Genomic DNA, 13,822 nt, shown 5'->3' on the forward strand with positions numbered 1-13,822 from the left:
GATTGGGCGGGGGTGATTTGGAAATAACAATAACCTGCCCCTTCCAGTATTGACCATATCTCCCTTCAGACCCTGATGGAGATTGCCCTGGACCTTGAACCCAAGAGCCTTGGGAATAGCAGTGTTCCCCAGGCCTGTTAGACCTCCTTTCAACCCAGCACCCAAAACTGTGTCTGAGAGAATAAGTCATTGTGGAGAAGGGGGTCATCTTCCTTATCCCCACCAATAGCTGCTGACCAGCTGCCACTAAGGGACAGGATAAGTGAAGGAGCCGTGGTGATGGCCACATCTCCCAGATAACTGGTCATGTTTTGGCCTATCTTTCACAACCACTGACCTTGGAGGCCTTTCTTGTGGAGGAAGGTTGACCATGCCCAGCCAGTTTTCACTCACAGGGCAATCAGGCCACCCTAACTGAAGGAGCAGGGCACGCTAACAAGAAAGCAGAAGGAAGCATATGCCTGGCAAATTGAGCCACCACCATCATCACAATGACCATCATTTCCCCAAAGACCCTAATGGAGGTAGTCCAGGCCCCTGATCCTAAGAGCCTTGGGAATAGTGATGCTTCCAGTCAAGTGCCCTCAGCCATTATCCTGTGGAAAAGCACCCAGGGAAATGCAGCCATGCGTATCAGAGACTCCGAAAAGAAAGATTTCATTACCAAAGTCCTTAGCACTGTCATATACTTCATCACCAGAAGCTGATTGCATTTTTAATCAGTGAAAATGACATTAGTGAAGAGGCATTACTGTCTATCTAGGTGGTATACCCTAAGTCCATGGGACTGACCTTTGTGATTTGCAGCTTCTATATTATATTATCTTCCCATTAGAATGTGAGCTACTTGAGAATAAGGCTTGTTTAACTTTCCTATTTGTTGTGTCCTTGTTGCTTATTAGAACAATGCTTTACATATAGTAAATGCTTAATAAATGCCTTAGTAATTACTTCATTTAGAAAGCAAAACATTAAAAACATTTGGCAAAAACAAAACTGGTTAAATGACTAGACCCAAGTAGTAGTCATTAATTGCTTAATGTCACCTTGAAAGCTGAACCCTAAGGAGAGCCTCAGATCCCTTATTGGCCCTGTTTTCTCTGCTATTTTTATCATGGACAAGGGCTTATTAAATGGCATGTAAATTGGCAGTAAACATAAAACTGTCTAATAGAGGCAGGATCCAAAAAGGTCTTGACATGTTAAAATGGTGGGCCATATTCATGATATGAATTTAATATCAACAAATAGTTATTTTAGTTAAAATAATTATTTTAGTTTAAAAATGGGGGGGGGTGAATGGTTAAACAGTGGAGACTTCAAAATGCAGGGCAGTTCAAAACTCTGAAATGATCTTCAAATGCTTAATAGAACTTGAATGCCCAGAATGAGAGAGGTGATTGCCCTTGTACAGTCGAGACTATAGCTTTATGTTCACTTCTGGGTATTGCATTTTAGGAAGGATGTTGGCTGACATACTATAGTTCATCTAGAAAAGGTTGACTGTGTTGGGGAGGGGATAGGGTATATCATGTCTTCCAAAGATTGCGGGGAGAAATTGGGAATGTTTGGTATGAGAACTTTGCTTTTGAATGGGGTAGGCACTGCAGATATTTCAAGGGTTATCTTATGGGGAAAAGATTTAGGTTTGTTTTGTTTGTCCTCAGAAGATAGAACTCAGAACAGGGGAGTAAAGCTACAGAAGCAGATTTTGACTATGTAAGAAACTTCCTTAGCTAGTTAGTCACCCTGCAGTCTGGCTAGAGAACAGTCATCATAACCAATCCTGTTGGTCAGTGTGAAGTTCGGTTCTTTTTTATTGTGTCCTTTTTCCTTTCCTTCTCGTTCCCCTCACCCCCACCCCCATCACAAATGGTATGCCTACTAAATATAAAGCAGATTCTCCTGGAAAAGGTTAGCTCTAGATACAGTAGTTCATCCTGTTCCCATCACTCCTTTTCTTCTATCATTTTTATAGCATAGCATTTAAAATCTCAGCCATGATGAGGTGATAAAGCAGGGTGCTAATATCTGTTTCCCAATTTGGCTGTTTTTCCTCTTTGACTTTAATGGTACATTTCTCCCACATGTCCCTGAATCTAGTTTTGCTCTAGTAGTTTAGCTGACATATTTCCCTAAAAATGTTAGTTTGTAGGTGGATATGCTGTGAATTTGTGCGTGATTGATGCTATTCAAAATAGCCATCATATATTTTTCCGTATATTTTTTAAGACCAGAGATAAATATTAAATAAGTTCCTTCTCTGGATCACATTTTATACCAAAGCACAGAATGCAAAAATAAATTTTTTTTGTTGTTACTCATTTGTATCAGAAAAGCTTTGCTTTTGATTGAACTCTTTATAGCTATTGTTTTCACATCTTTTACCATTTTAAACCTGGGTTTGAATTGAGCAAAAACTCAGATAAAGGACTTTATTCCTGTTCTTCACAGTCCACCTCCCCTTTTTATCTTGTAAGATTAAGATCAGGAAAATGTGTTAAGGAGGTAATATAGGAAAGATTGGGAATGTTCCCTTGATTGTTTTGTTTAGATGCTAATCTAGTGCTTATTCATTTTACCCTTGGTACGCTAATCTCACTGGCAGCAAGATGGCACACTGGATAGAGCACCAGGCCTGAAATCAGGAAGACTCATCCTCTTGAGTTCAGATCTGGTCTCAGATGCTTACTAGGTCTTTGACCCTGGACAAGTCACTTTACCCTGTTTGCCTTAGGTTCTTCATCTGTAGAATGAACTGGAGAAGAAAATGGTAAACCACTCTAGTATCTCTGCCAAGAAAACCCCAAATAAGCTCATGAAGAGTTGGATACGACTGAAAATGAATAAATAACAACAAAATTCTAATCTCATTTTTATTAGGCATTGCAAAGGACAGAAATGTCCTTGTTGGAAGAATATTATATTAAAATAGTTGTATTGAAGTTGGGCAGGAGAGAGAGTGTGTGTGTGTGTGTGTGTGTGTTTGTGTGTGTGTGTGGATTGGATGACACTTGCTCAGATGTTTGTATTCACATTATATTTCCTTGTATACTAGATGCAGCAGCTAGAGTTGGCACAGATGCAGCAAAGAGATGCCAACATCACCGCTCTTGCAGCCATTGGACCAAGGAAGAAGAGAGCACTGGACTCTGTTGTTGGATCTGGAATTGAGGTACCAAAATATACTGTCTTTTTAAGAAAAAAAAAAAAGGCAAAAGTAAAATGAACATATATAGTACAATTTCTTGTACAAAAGAGGTTCTCAATAAATGCTTTTGAATTCTGAAATATCCCTTTGATCACATCACTTTCCTAGTAAAAAAAAAAGTTCCTAGTCAAGAATCTATAGTGATTCTCCATTGCCTACTATATTCAAGGCTGCTTCCAAAAACATATTCTTTTTTTTTTTTTTTTTTGTGAGGCAATTGGGGTTAAGTGACTTGCCCACGGTCACACAGCTAGTAAGTGTTAAGTGTCTGAGGCCGGATTTGAACTCAGTTACTCCTGACTCCAGGGCCAGTGCTATATCCACTGTGCCACCTAGCTGCCCCTCCAAAACATATTCTTAATTCTCTTATTCACATTTATGCCCAACTATTTAAAATTATCCCTGACCCCTCAGCAGACTGATACTGACTTCTTAAAACTCATGTATTTTCAAAACATCCCCAGAACCTAGCTGAGGCATTTGTATGGGAGTAGGCAAGCTCCCTAAGTGAGAGAAAGAACACAATGCTATTTCCTTAAAAGAATATTCTGAGTTTAGAGCCATGATAAAAATCAATATAATGCAATCATAGTTACATTATACCTTTTTTTTCCTTTCCTTAATTGCTATAAAGTCATAAATTGTATCAAAAATGTTATTTAAATGTCCCTGTTCTGTGGAATACTCTCCACTGTGTTTTGTAGTCTACCCTGTTTAGTCTCTTCCCAATTCTGGTTGGTTGGTCTTTGTTAATATTCTGCTGCTTACTTCTACTCACCATGTGTCTCCATTGCCTTATGAGTCACCTGTGTTTTGGGATCTTCAGAGACTGAGTATCTCATGGTTTGTGGTCCTATAGCATAGTAAGAATATTAATCATAAAGATTTTTTTAAGACCTGCTACATGGGTTTCAAGCTATTTTCCTCCTCCAGGCATAGCTACAGTACCTATCTAAGACAAATGCTGTACCTCTAACTTCTTATTAAAATTTTGAGCAATATGAATCCCTTTTCTATTCATTTTTTTTCCCTTCATGGAATGTTTGGTTGATCTTTTGACTAGCTCTCTCTTTTTAAAAAAAAGTATTTTTTTCTAATTACAATGTAAAGACAATTTCTAATGTTTATTTTTGAGTTTTAAAATTTTCATCCTCTTCCTCCCTAAAACAGTAAGCAGTTTGATAAAGGTTATATGTATGCAATCATATAAAACATTTCCATATTAATCAGATTGTGAAGGAAAAAACATATGAAAAGAGGGGAAAACATGAAAAAAATAAGGAAATTGAAAATAGTATGCTTTAATCTGCATTCAGACTCTATCAGTTCTTTCTCTGGATTTTTTAATAACATGTTCCATTACGAGTCCTTTGGAATTGTCTTGGTTCGTTGTATTGCTGAGAAGAGCTAATTCATTCATAATTGATTATCACACAATGTTGCTCTTACTATATACGATGTTCTCCTAGTTCTTCTGCTCACTTCACTCAGCATTAGTTCATGTAAGTCCTTCCAAGGTTTCTCTGAAATCTGCCTGCTCATCGTTTATTATAGCACAGTAGTATTCCAATTACATTCATATACCACAACTTCTTCATCCATTCCCCAATTGATGGACATCCCCATAGTTTCCCTAGGTAAGCTGGGGAGGGGAAAGGAAAGTCAATAAAAGCCTCATGCCTAAAATGGTGTTTGCTTGAGTGGAGTCTTTCAGGCAACCAGATTACAAGAGATGAAAGGGAGAAAGAATATTCTAAGCATGGAGGTTAGCCAGTGCAAAAAGGTATGGTTGATGCAAGATAGCAAAAAAGCCAGAATGGCTGGACAGCACATTGCAGGGATGGGGAGGAGGTCAGATGTAATGGAATAAGGCTAGAGAGGTAGGATAGGGCCAGGCTTTGGAGACCCTAGGATATGTGGGCCCTTTTCCCTTTTTTATAATCTCTTTGGGTCAAAGGGTATGCCATTTGATTGCCTTTTGGGCGTAGTTTCAAATTCTAACTGTGTATTTCCCTGAAGGGGCTGGCCCATAGTGTTTTGTGGCCTGCTTCAAGTTCTTTGAAGAAAACACTTGTCCTCCTTCCACTAGACCTTTGTGTTAGCTGTCCTCATGCCAGGAATGTTCTACTTCATCCCCTTCACTGCTTAGTTTCCTTGGCTTCTTTCAAGATTTAGATTAAATCCCATTTATTCTAGAAGGCTTTTTCCTGGTCCTTACTGTTGCTGATATCTTCTCCTCTAAGTATCTTCCATCTACTCTATACATACCTTTTATCTTCCTAGCTGCTTACATGTTTTTATTCCCTTCAGTGTCTGAGGCTGAATTTGAACTCGGGCCCTCCTGAATCCAAGGCCAGTGCTTTATCCACTGTGCCACCTAGCTGTCCCTATATTGCTGGTTTTTTGTTTTCTTTTGTTTTGTTTTTAGTGAGGCAATTGGGGTTAAGTGACTTGCTCAGGGTCACACAGCTAGTAAGTATTAAGTGTCTGAGGCCGGATTTGAACTTAGGTACTCCTGACTCCAGGGCCAGTACTCTATCCACTGAGCCACCTAGCTGCCTCTCCTATATTGTTTTTTAACATGAGGCTTTAACATCACCAAAAAGCCATTTGCTCCTACCTCTGCCTTTTCCCCTCACTCCCTTTGAAATGGGGTGAACAATTTCACATGGTTAGAAAAACTAAGCTGTTACTAAAAATTACTCTCTGTAGGGATCTGTGGCTTCCATTTGTGGCTTCAGTGATATTTTTTTTTTGTCAGAAACTTGGTACAAAGTTAAAATGTCAAAATGTGTTTAATAAATCTAAGAATCTGCATGTTTTATCAAGGGTTTTTTGGTGTGGCTCCTCAGTGAGCATTTCTTGAGAATACAGGTTAAAAAAAAAACCATGCGCTCTGAGTACAAGGTTGTGATAAAAATTGATTTGCAAGCTTGGCAAATTTTGTTATAAGCAATGATATGAAATTTACTCTTTTAAATCAAGGCTACCCTCAAGACAGACAGGTAGAGAAGGCTATATATTCTTTTTTGGTTTTTAAATGAGAACATGAGACTTCTTCCTCTCTGAGTCATTTTAGTGTAGATAACTTTGATATGGGCTTTCAGTCCATATCAAAACAAAACCTTTTTAGGTATCTTTGAAATTCTGGTCTTTCCTAGCAAACACAAATATATAAGAGCCAAATCAAGTACCTTAGTTTTTGCCACTGAAGTACCTTGGCCTCCTGCTACTTAAGTGGCATCTTAAGCATTGTAATAGTAGCTTATAGTTCTGGAGCACTTTTAAGATTTGAAAAGCTTGGGGCAGCTAGGTAGTGCAATGGATAAAGCACCCACCAGCCCTGGATTCAGGAGGACCCGAGTTCAAATCTGGATTCAGACACTTGACACGTACTAGCTGTGTGACCCTGGGCAAGTCACTTAACCCTCATTGTTATTTCCTTCACATTTAAGTGTAGTGGATTATTCTTGGACCCAGCAAAAGCTAGTTTCAAGTCTAGCCTCTGACACACACTAGCTGCGTGATCTTGGACAAATCACTTCCCCAATTACTGCTCTATTTAGTTCTTCTAGGCAACTACTGAATGTTGGACAGAAACTGCTGATGTGTGTACAGAAAGGGAGTATGTTCAGAGTTTTTATTCTGATAGGTTAGTCGATTGCACATTTATACATATACATACGTGTGTATATATGTATATATCTATATATACACATTCATACACATACATATATACATATACACACACTTTTGTAAAAAGTGTCACCCTGCTCAGGTTGTATATGTTTAGAGACTTTACATCACAAACTTGCTAGAAATTGAGTCAGCTTACCCATGAAATTAGGTTCCTCCATGAATGCCTAACATTTTTTTCTTATAACATATTGATAGTTGCTCATTCATCTAAGCAACTGATTCTGATTCCTACTTTCTTATTAGAGTATGAGTTGCAGTTTTTCACCTTTCATCTTAGAGAAGACCTTGATTTCATCAAGGCTTGCCTTTTACTCCTCCCTTATTGATTCTCTATACCATTCATCACATAATGGCTGTTCAAGACTTTCTATTTAGCTCTCTCCCCCATTTCCCCAATATCCCTTCTCCCCACCCTCTTAATTGAATATTTCACTTTCTACTATACCAGTAAAGTCAAGACCAAATATTTGCTCTGACCACCTCCCTTTCCTCCCCCTGTCTTCATTTCACAATCCTTTGACATTAGCCCCTACTGTATTTCATCCTTCAGTCTGGTCTCTTATGAATAGGTTCCATCCTTTCCTGTGTTCTTCAGCACATTCCCCACTATCATACTGTTTCTCTCATCTTCAGTCTCTCCCTGTTGACTAATTCATTCCTTACTACCCACCAACACATCCAGGCTTCCGCTATCCTTAAAGATTCCCATGTCCTGTATCTCTCTTCTGTCTTTCAGCCAAACTCTTTGGGGAAAACTGTCTATGCTCATTGCCTTCCTCTCCTTTCACTTTCCTCTAAATCCTTTGACTTATGACATCATTCAACTGAAACTGTCATCTCTAAAGTTTCTATTGATCTCAATAGTCAGATTCAGTGGCCTTTTCTCAGTTCTTATTCTTCACAACTTCCTTGCAGCATTTAACTTGACTTTCTTTTCCTGGATATTCACCTCTTACGGTTTTTGTGATATTCCTCTTTCTTGGGTCCCTTCCTGTCTCATAGTTTCTTCTCGTAATATAACTGCCAAAATGATTTTCCTATTGTACAGATCTGACCGTGGTATTCCCATATTCAGTCACTTCTAGGTAACTCCCTATTACTTCTAGGATCAAATCTAGAGTACTTAGTTTGGTATTTAAAGCTCTCTGTATTCTGGCTCCATTCTAGCCTTATTCCATTCCATCTTACCTCCTCCCACTCCCTCTCCTTGCATTGTGCTGTCTAGCCATTTTGGCTTTTTTTGCTATCATGCTTTAGCCATACCTTTGCACTGGCTAACCTTCATGCCTAGAATATTCTTTCTCCCTTTCATCTCTTGTAATCTGGTTGCCTGAAAGACTCCACTCAAGCAAATGCCATCTTAGGCATGAGGTTCCTTTCCCCTCCCCAGGTTACCTAGGGATCTGCTTTCTATGTAGTGTTTTGCATGTACCTATATATGTTGTGCATATTGTTTCCCCTGTTAGCATGCAAACTCCTTGAGAGCATGGGCAGTTCTTTATTCTATCTTTGTATTCATAGTGCCTAGCACAGTGTTTATTACATAGTAGGTGCTTATTGAATGCTGGTTATTTGATTATAAGGCGGTCCCAGTAATAGGAATTGGGGTCATGCAGAGTTGGGCTTTTTGGTACATATAATTGGCTTCAGACCTCCATTTAGCCTTCCACAAAAAAATGATACCTTGTCCTAATTTTCTTTCCAAGATTAAAAAAAGTCTATAATTTTTCATTACAGATCATTTTGTAAGTTTATAGATACAGTACTTTCACAAATTGATGATTAAAAGAAAGAATATCTAAGTAGTACAGATGGCTTTTTAATTCATGCAAGGTCTTTTTTTTTTTAAACTATCTTAACATCTTACTTTACATCTAAACTAAAACCATCTGGAGACCATATACTCAGAATTTCCATTAGTTATAGATAAAGCATTAGGTATCTCACAGACATTTGATTTTTCTCAAAACTGGTACTTCATACTGCTATCTTATTTCAGCCTTTTTTTATGTGTGTCATCTAAAAAGTATAGCACAGGGTTTGGAAAAGTTCAGAGACTCAAGTTATTTCTTCTGGAGCTCATTCTATTATCATTTAAAGCATATGAGTGTCACCAATTCAATCCATGTTTATGGACTGCCTATTAAGTGTAAGTTGTTATGGCCATATTTAGCAAAAAAATGAAGTGGGATTAAATATGTTTCTATACATGTGATTCATGTCATATTCATCTAATAAAGACTTGGGTGCTTTAGTTGACAACAAGCACAAGACCTGTGCAAGGCATTTATACCCATTTCTACTTGATACATTATCCTTGCACGTTTATCTCAGGGACAGGCAACTTGGTATTTCTTAAGACATAATGCTTTTCACCTTTGAATGGCTCCAATTGCTAGGAAGGTTTTCTTTATTGAGATGAAATCTGGGGGTAGCTAGGTGGCACAGTGGATAAAGCACTAGCCTTGGATTCAGGAGGACCTGACCTCAAATCCAGCCTCAGACTCTTGACACTTACTAGCTGTGTGACCTTGGGCAAGTCACTTAAGCCTCATTGTCCTGCCCCCCCAAAAAAGGGGGGGTCGTCCTTCATCTCCCTTTCTCCCTCCCTCTCCCTTTCCCCCTCCCCCCCCCTCTCCCCCCCTCTCTCTCCCTCTCTCTCTCTCTCACGCGCGCGCGCGCACACACACACACACACACACACACACACACACACACACACACACCCTCTCCCCCACATCCAATATGTTGTGAAGGTCTATCAGTTTTACTTTTGCAACATCTTTGCGCAGGCTATCCATGCCTGAAATGCACTACCTCCTTACCTCTGCCTCATAGAGTCTCATTAAGATACACCTTACCTACCATCTTCTGCATGAAATCTTTCTTGATCCTGGCACTGCCCCTCCTAGTGCTCTCCTTCCCAAATGATCTCGTATTTAACTATTTTGTGCATGCATTTATTAACTTTATATTTATCCTGTGTATGTTTTTGTGTATTTACTTTTATGTATTTAATATATAAGTCTAATGCAAAGGATTGTTTGAGGCATTGTAATTGTGTCCCAAGCACCTAGTGCAGTACTTGTGCTACAGTAATTGTTACAATAATAGCAATATTTGCTGCAATAATAACAATTATTTGTTGATGGTTTTTGTATGTGTTTCATTGCCTGGCACATATTAGATACTTAATAATTGCTTGTTGATTGATTTATTCCTCTACCCCCAAGATTATGATGAATTTGATCCTTTTTTTTAAAAAAACATCTTGTATTATCTGTGGGTAATATAATTCCAAACATACATATATCAGGTACCTACTAAATGTATGTTGAATTGAAGATTTCTGATTTATATTTTGTGTAATTTCCCCTTCCTTTTCTAAAAATGGAAGGACATTGATTAGCCTTTCTCCTAACATTTCTTCTAGTTCTTCTTATTCACTCCCTAAACAACATTCACATTGTAATTAACATCTACAGATTTTTAGTACTATAGAGTGTTATTTGATTTGTGCAAGAAATTTGAACTCACAGCAACTAAGTGGTATTTTAGGAACTTCTCCCCTTCACATACTTTGAGCTTCAATTCATATACCTAATATTGGTCAGATGAAAAAAACACCCATAACTAAAAAATATTTATCAAGTTATCTGTATCAAAGAGGAGAGCTTAAAAAGGAGTATCCCACTCCCCCCAAGTCTCTGTAACTTATATAAAGTTAAAAGGAATGGAGAAATAGCAGCTGATTTTCTAGCATGTACTCAGTTTCCAGATAAGATGTGTAGGTTACTTGAGCAGTATAATTGGGGGTGGGGGACTTGGGGTGGGGGTGGGGGGGAGGAAAACTCCTTACTTCAATCTTCAGATTTCCTGGAAGGATTTTATTTCAGAATCACCTGATTGTCTTGAGTTAAGCATTAAATAGATATGAACTCTTAAGCAACAAGTTTATTCTCTCAGCTATGCAGGTCTAGGCTCAAACAATGCAATAATGTTTTCCTACAGTTTCTTCACTATTAGATTTTTTTTTTTGCAGGGCAAGAAGGATTATGTGACTTGGCCAGAGTCACACAGCTAGTAAGTGTCAAGCGTCTGAGGTCGAATTTGAACTCGGGACCTCCTGAATCCAGGGCTGGTGCTTTATCCACTGTGCCATCTAGCTGCCCCACTATTAGCTTTTTTTTGTTTTTTTTTTGTTTTTTGTTTGGGCAATACGGGTTAAATGACTTGCCCAAGGTCACACAGCTAGTAAGTGTCAAGCGTCTGAGGCTGAATTTGAACTCAAATCCTCCTGACTCCAGGGCCAGTGTTCTATCTACTGTGCCACCTAGCTGCCCCTCCTATTAGCTTTTAAAAACACAGCATACCTATACTAGTAGAAGCACAATTGTAGAAACAAAGCTAGGTTAAGGTTTCAAAGAAAGTTCGTAAAATAACAAGTCAGAACCTAATCTTTAACTGAATATATAGCTAATAGTGACCACCAATTCAGAATAGAAAAATTAAAACAGTAAGATCTTTACTATAGTAGCTCAAAGATATCAAGTATTCACATCATAGATTCATCATTTAGCTAAAAATTTACTCTTATCAGCTCTAATTATAGAAATTAGCTCTGAAAAGAAAAAGGAGGAACATGGTTATAATAATATCAAGATTATCTCTTCTGGAAAATAAAACAAAAACAGAAAATGTCAGATGTTGGAGGTGATGTGGTTAATCTGGAACACTAATCCGCTGTCAGTGGAGTTGTGAAAAGATCCAACCATTCTGGAGAGCAATTTGAACCCATACCCAAAGGGTTATAGAACTGTGCATACCCTTTGATCCAGCAATACCACTGCTAGGTTTATATCCCAAAGACGTCCCCCAAAAGAGAAAAAGACCTATTTATAGAAAAATATTCATAGTTCTTTTTGTGTTGGCTAAGAATTGGAAATCAAAGGAATGCCTATCAATTGGGGAATGGTTAAACAAAGTATGGTACATCGTTTTAATGGAATATTATTGTGGTATGAGAAATAACAAGCAGGATGATTTCAGAAAGGCCTGGAAAGACTTGTATGAACTGATGTACAGTAAAGTGAGCAGAACCAAGAGAACATTGTGCACAGAGACAGAAATATTGTTTGATGAAGAACTGTGAAAGACTTAACTATTCTCAGTAATACAATGATCTAAGACAATCCCAAAGTACTACTGATGAAACATACTATCCACCTCCAAAGAAAAAACTGATATTGACAGAATGCTGTTTTTCACTTTCATTTTTTCTTTTATTCAAGTTTATATATACAAAATGACTAATATGGTAATATTTTATATAATTTTATATGTATAACCTGTATCTGATTGCTTATGTCTCAGGGAGGGGAGAGGGGAAAGAAGGATAAAAATTGGAATGCAAAACTATAAATAAAAAAATGTTTATTACTTTTTAAAAAAAAAAGACTATCTCTTTAAAGGCATGGACTGAACTGATATCAGCATATTAGAATAATGCATCCTTAGTTCTGTTTTGCTTCAGATGAGAATCATTGTTAACATTTATTTTGGAACAGCTAATCATATAGCAAAGTTCCACATCATTCACAGGGTATCATGGCCAGGCTCAGAATTACCTAGGTTGGAAGCTTTCTCATTTAGAAAATGAGTAAGAAGATCTTACCATTACATTTGCAAAGGTTGTCCTCTCAATCTTCCCAGGTACAGACATCTACCTATAGCACTTCTCAGATTACTACACAGATTTCCCTTGAATGGTTTAGTGACAATTCAGGTGACCATACCTGAAACCAAAATTAAGAATAATATCAAATTACAGTCCTAAGAGATTTTTTTTCCTCACATAAGCACGTTTCTCTTTTTTTGCGGGGCAGTGGGGGTTAAGTGACTTGCCCAGGGTCACACAGCTAGTAAATGTCAAGTGTCTGAGGCTGGGTTTGAACTCAGGTACTCCTGAATCCGGGACCAGTGCTTTATCCACTGTGCCACCTAGCTGCCCCACATAAGCACATTTCACTAATCACTGCTTAGAGCATGGTATGGATATTGTTGTTAGTATTTTTCTCATATCATTTCAATAGCAATTAACAATAAGCTCATATAAGGCTTTATCTTATCCTTTCTAGTTTAAATCCATCCTGCTGCATAAATTAATCATTAGAAATTTAGGGAAAAAAATCACATTCTGGAGTTTCATACATATAGTGAATACATGATAGTTCATTCAAAAGCTATAAAAGCACTGACTCTAGGCTGATAAATATCTGTATCTGAAAGTATTGTATATTAACCCCTAAATCATAAATAAAATCTTTAAACATAGAATCTGTCAACATTTAAGTTGGCTCAAAAAATAACTATAATGCATCCTATTCCAGGTGAACTTTCATTATTTTCATAAGCCATGGCCAAACAATGTATCAAATAAAATTAATCTTTATAAAATCTACTTTCTAAGGCCCTTTACTTCAGCTGTAAGAGATTCTAGTTTCTTATTAGACTGCTTCATTATTTTAGAACTTTATGACATTCTTTTAGCAAGGCTGACCTTGCCAAAGTTGAATATCCACAGGACTGAAAATCTGGTAAGTCCTGAAAGAACATTACAGATATTTACAAGGTTTGTGGCACTTTGCCAAATAGTAAATAATAATAATTATTCATTTTAAAACAAAATATACTCAATTAAATATTTGACTTTAAAAAAAAACAACACATAATTGACAGTGTTTTCCAATGATAAAATTGTGCGTTGCACTCGGGGTATCATTTTTCAAATTTAGTATTTCTTGTACAATAATTTCCCCAGAAATTATTTTTTTTAATGGAAGCTTAACAATAACATAAGCAAAATTATGGATTTAAAAACCATAACACAAAACTTATTGGTAGTCAAATAAT

At 37.5% G+C, this 13,822-nt stretch overlaps 1 protein-coding gene across 1 annotated transcript in view; it reads left to right on the forward strand.

The window, feature by feature from the left end:
- The window catches only part of TAF4B (TATA-box binding protein associated factor 4b), a 204,762-nt gene that overhangs the window by 138,349 nt on the left and 52,591 nt on the right, over positions 1–13,822 (forward strand). Inside the window, exon 14 of the mRNA XM_043975081.1 lies at positions 3,059–3,175. Coding sequence (XP_043831016.1) covers positions 3,059–3,175 — 117 coding nt within the window. The remainder of the gene's footprint in view (positions 1–3,058; positions 3,176–13,822) is intronic.

The sequence above is a fragment of the Dromiciops gliroides genome, chromosome 1 (assembly GCF_019393635.1).
Source record: "Dromiciops gliroides isolate mDroGli1 chromosome 1, mDroGli1.pri, whole genome shotgun sequence".
Classification (NCBI taxonomy): Eukaryota; Metazoa; Chordata; class Mammalia; order Microbiotheria; family Microbiotheriidae; genus Dromiciops; species Dromiciops gliroides.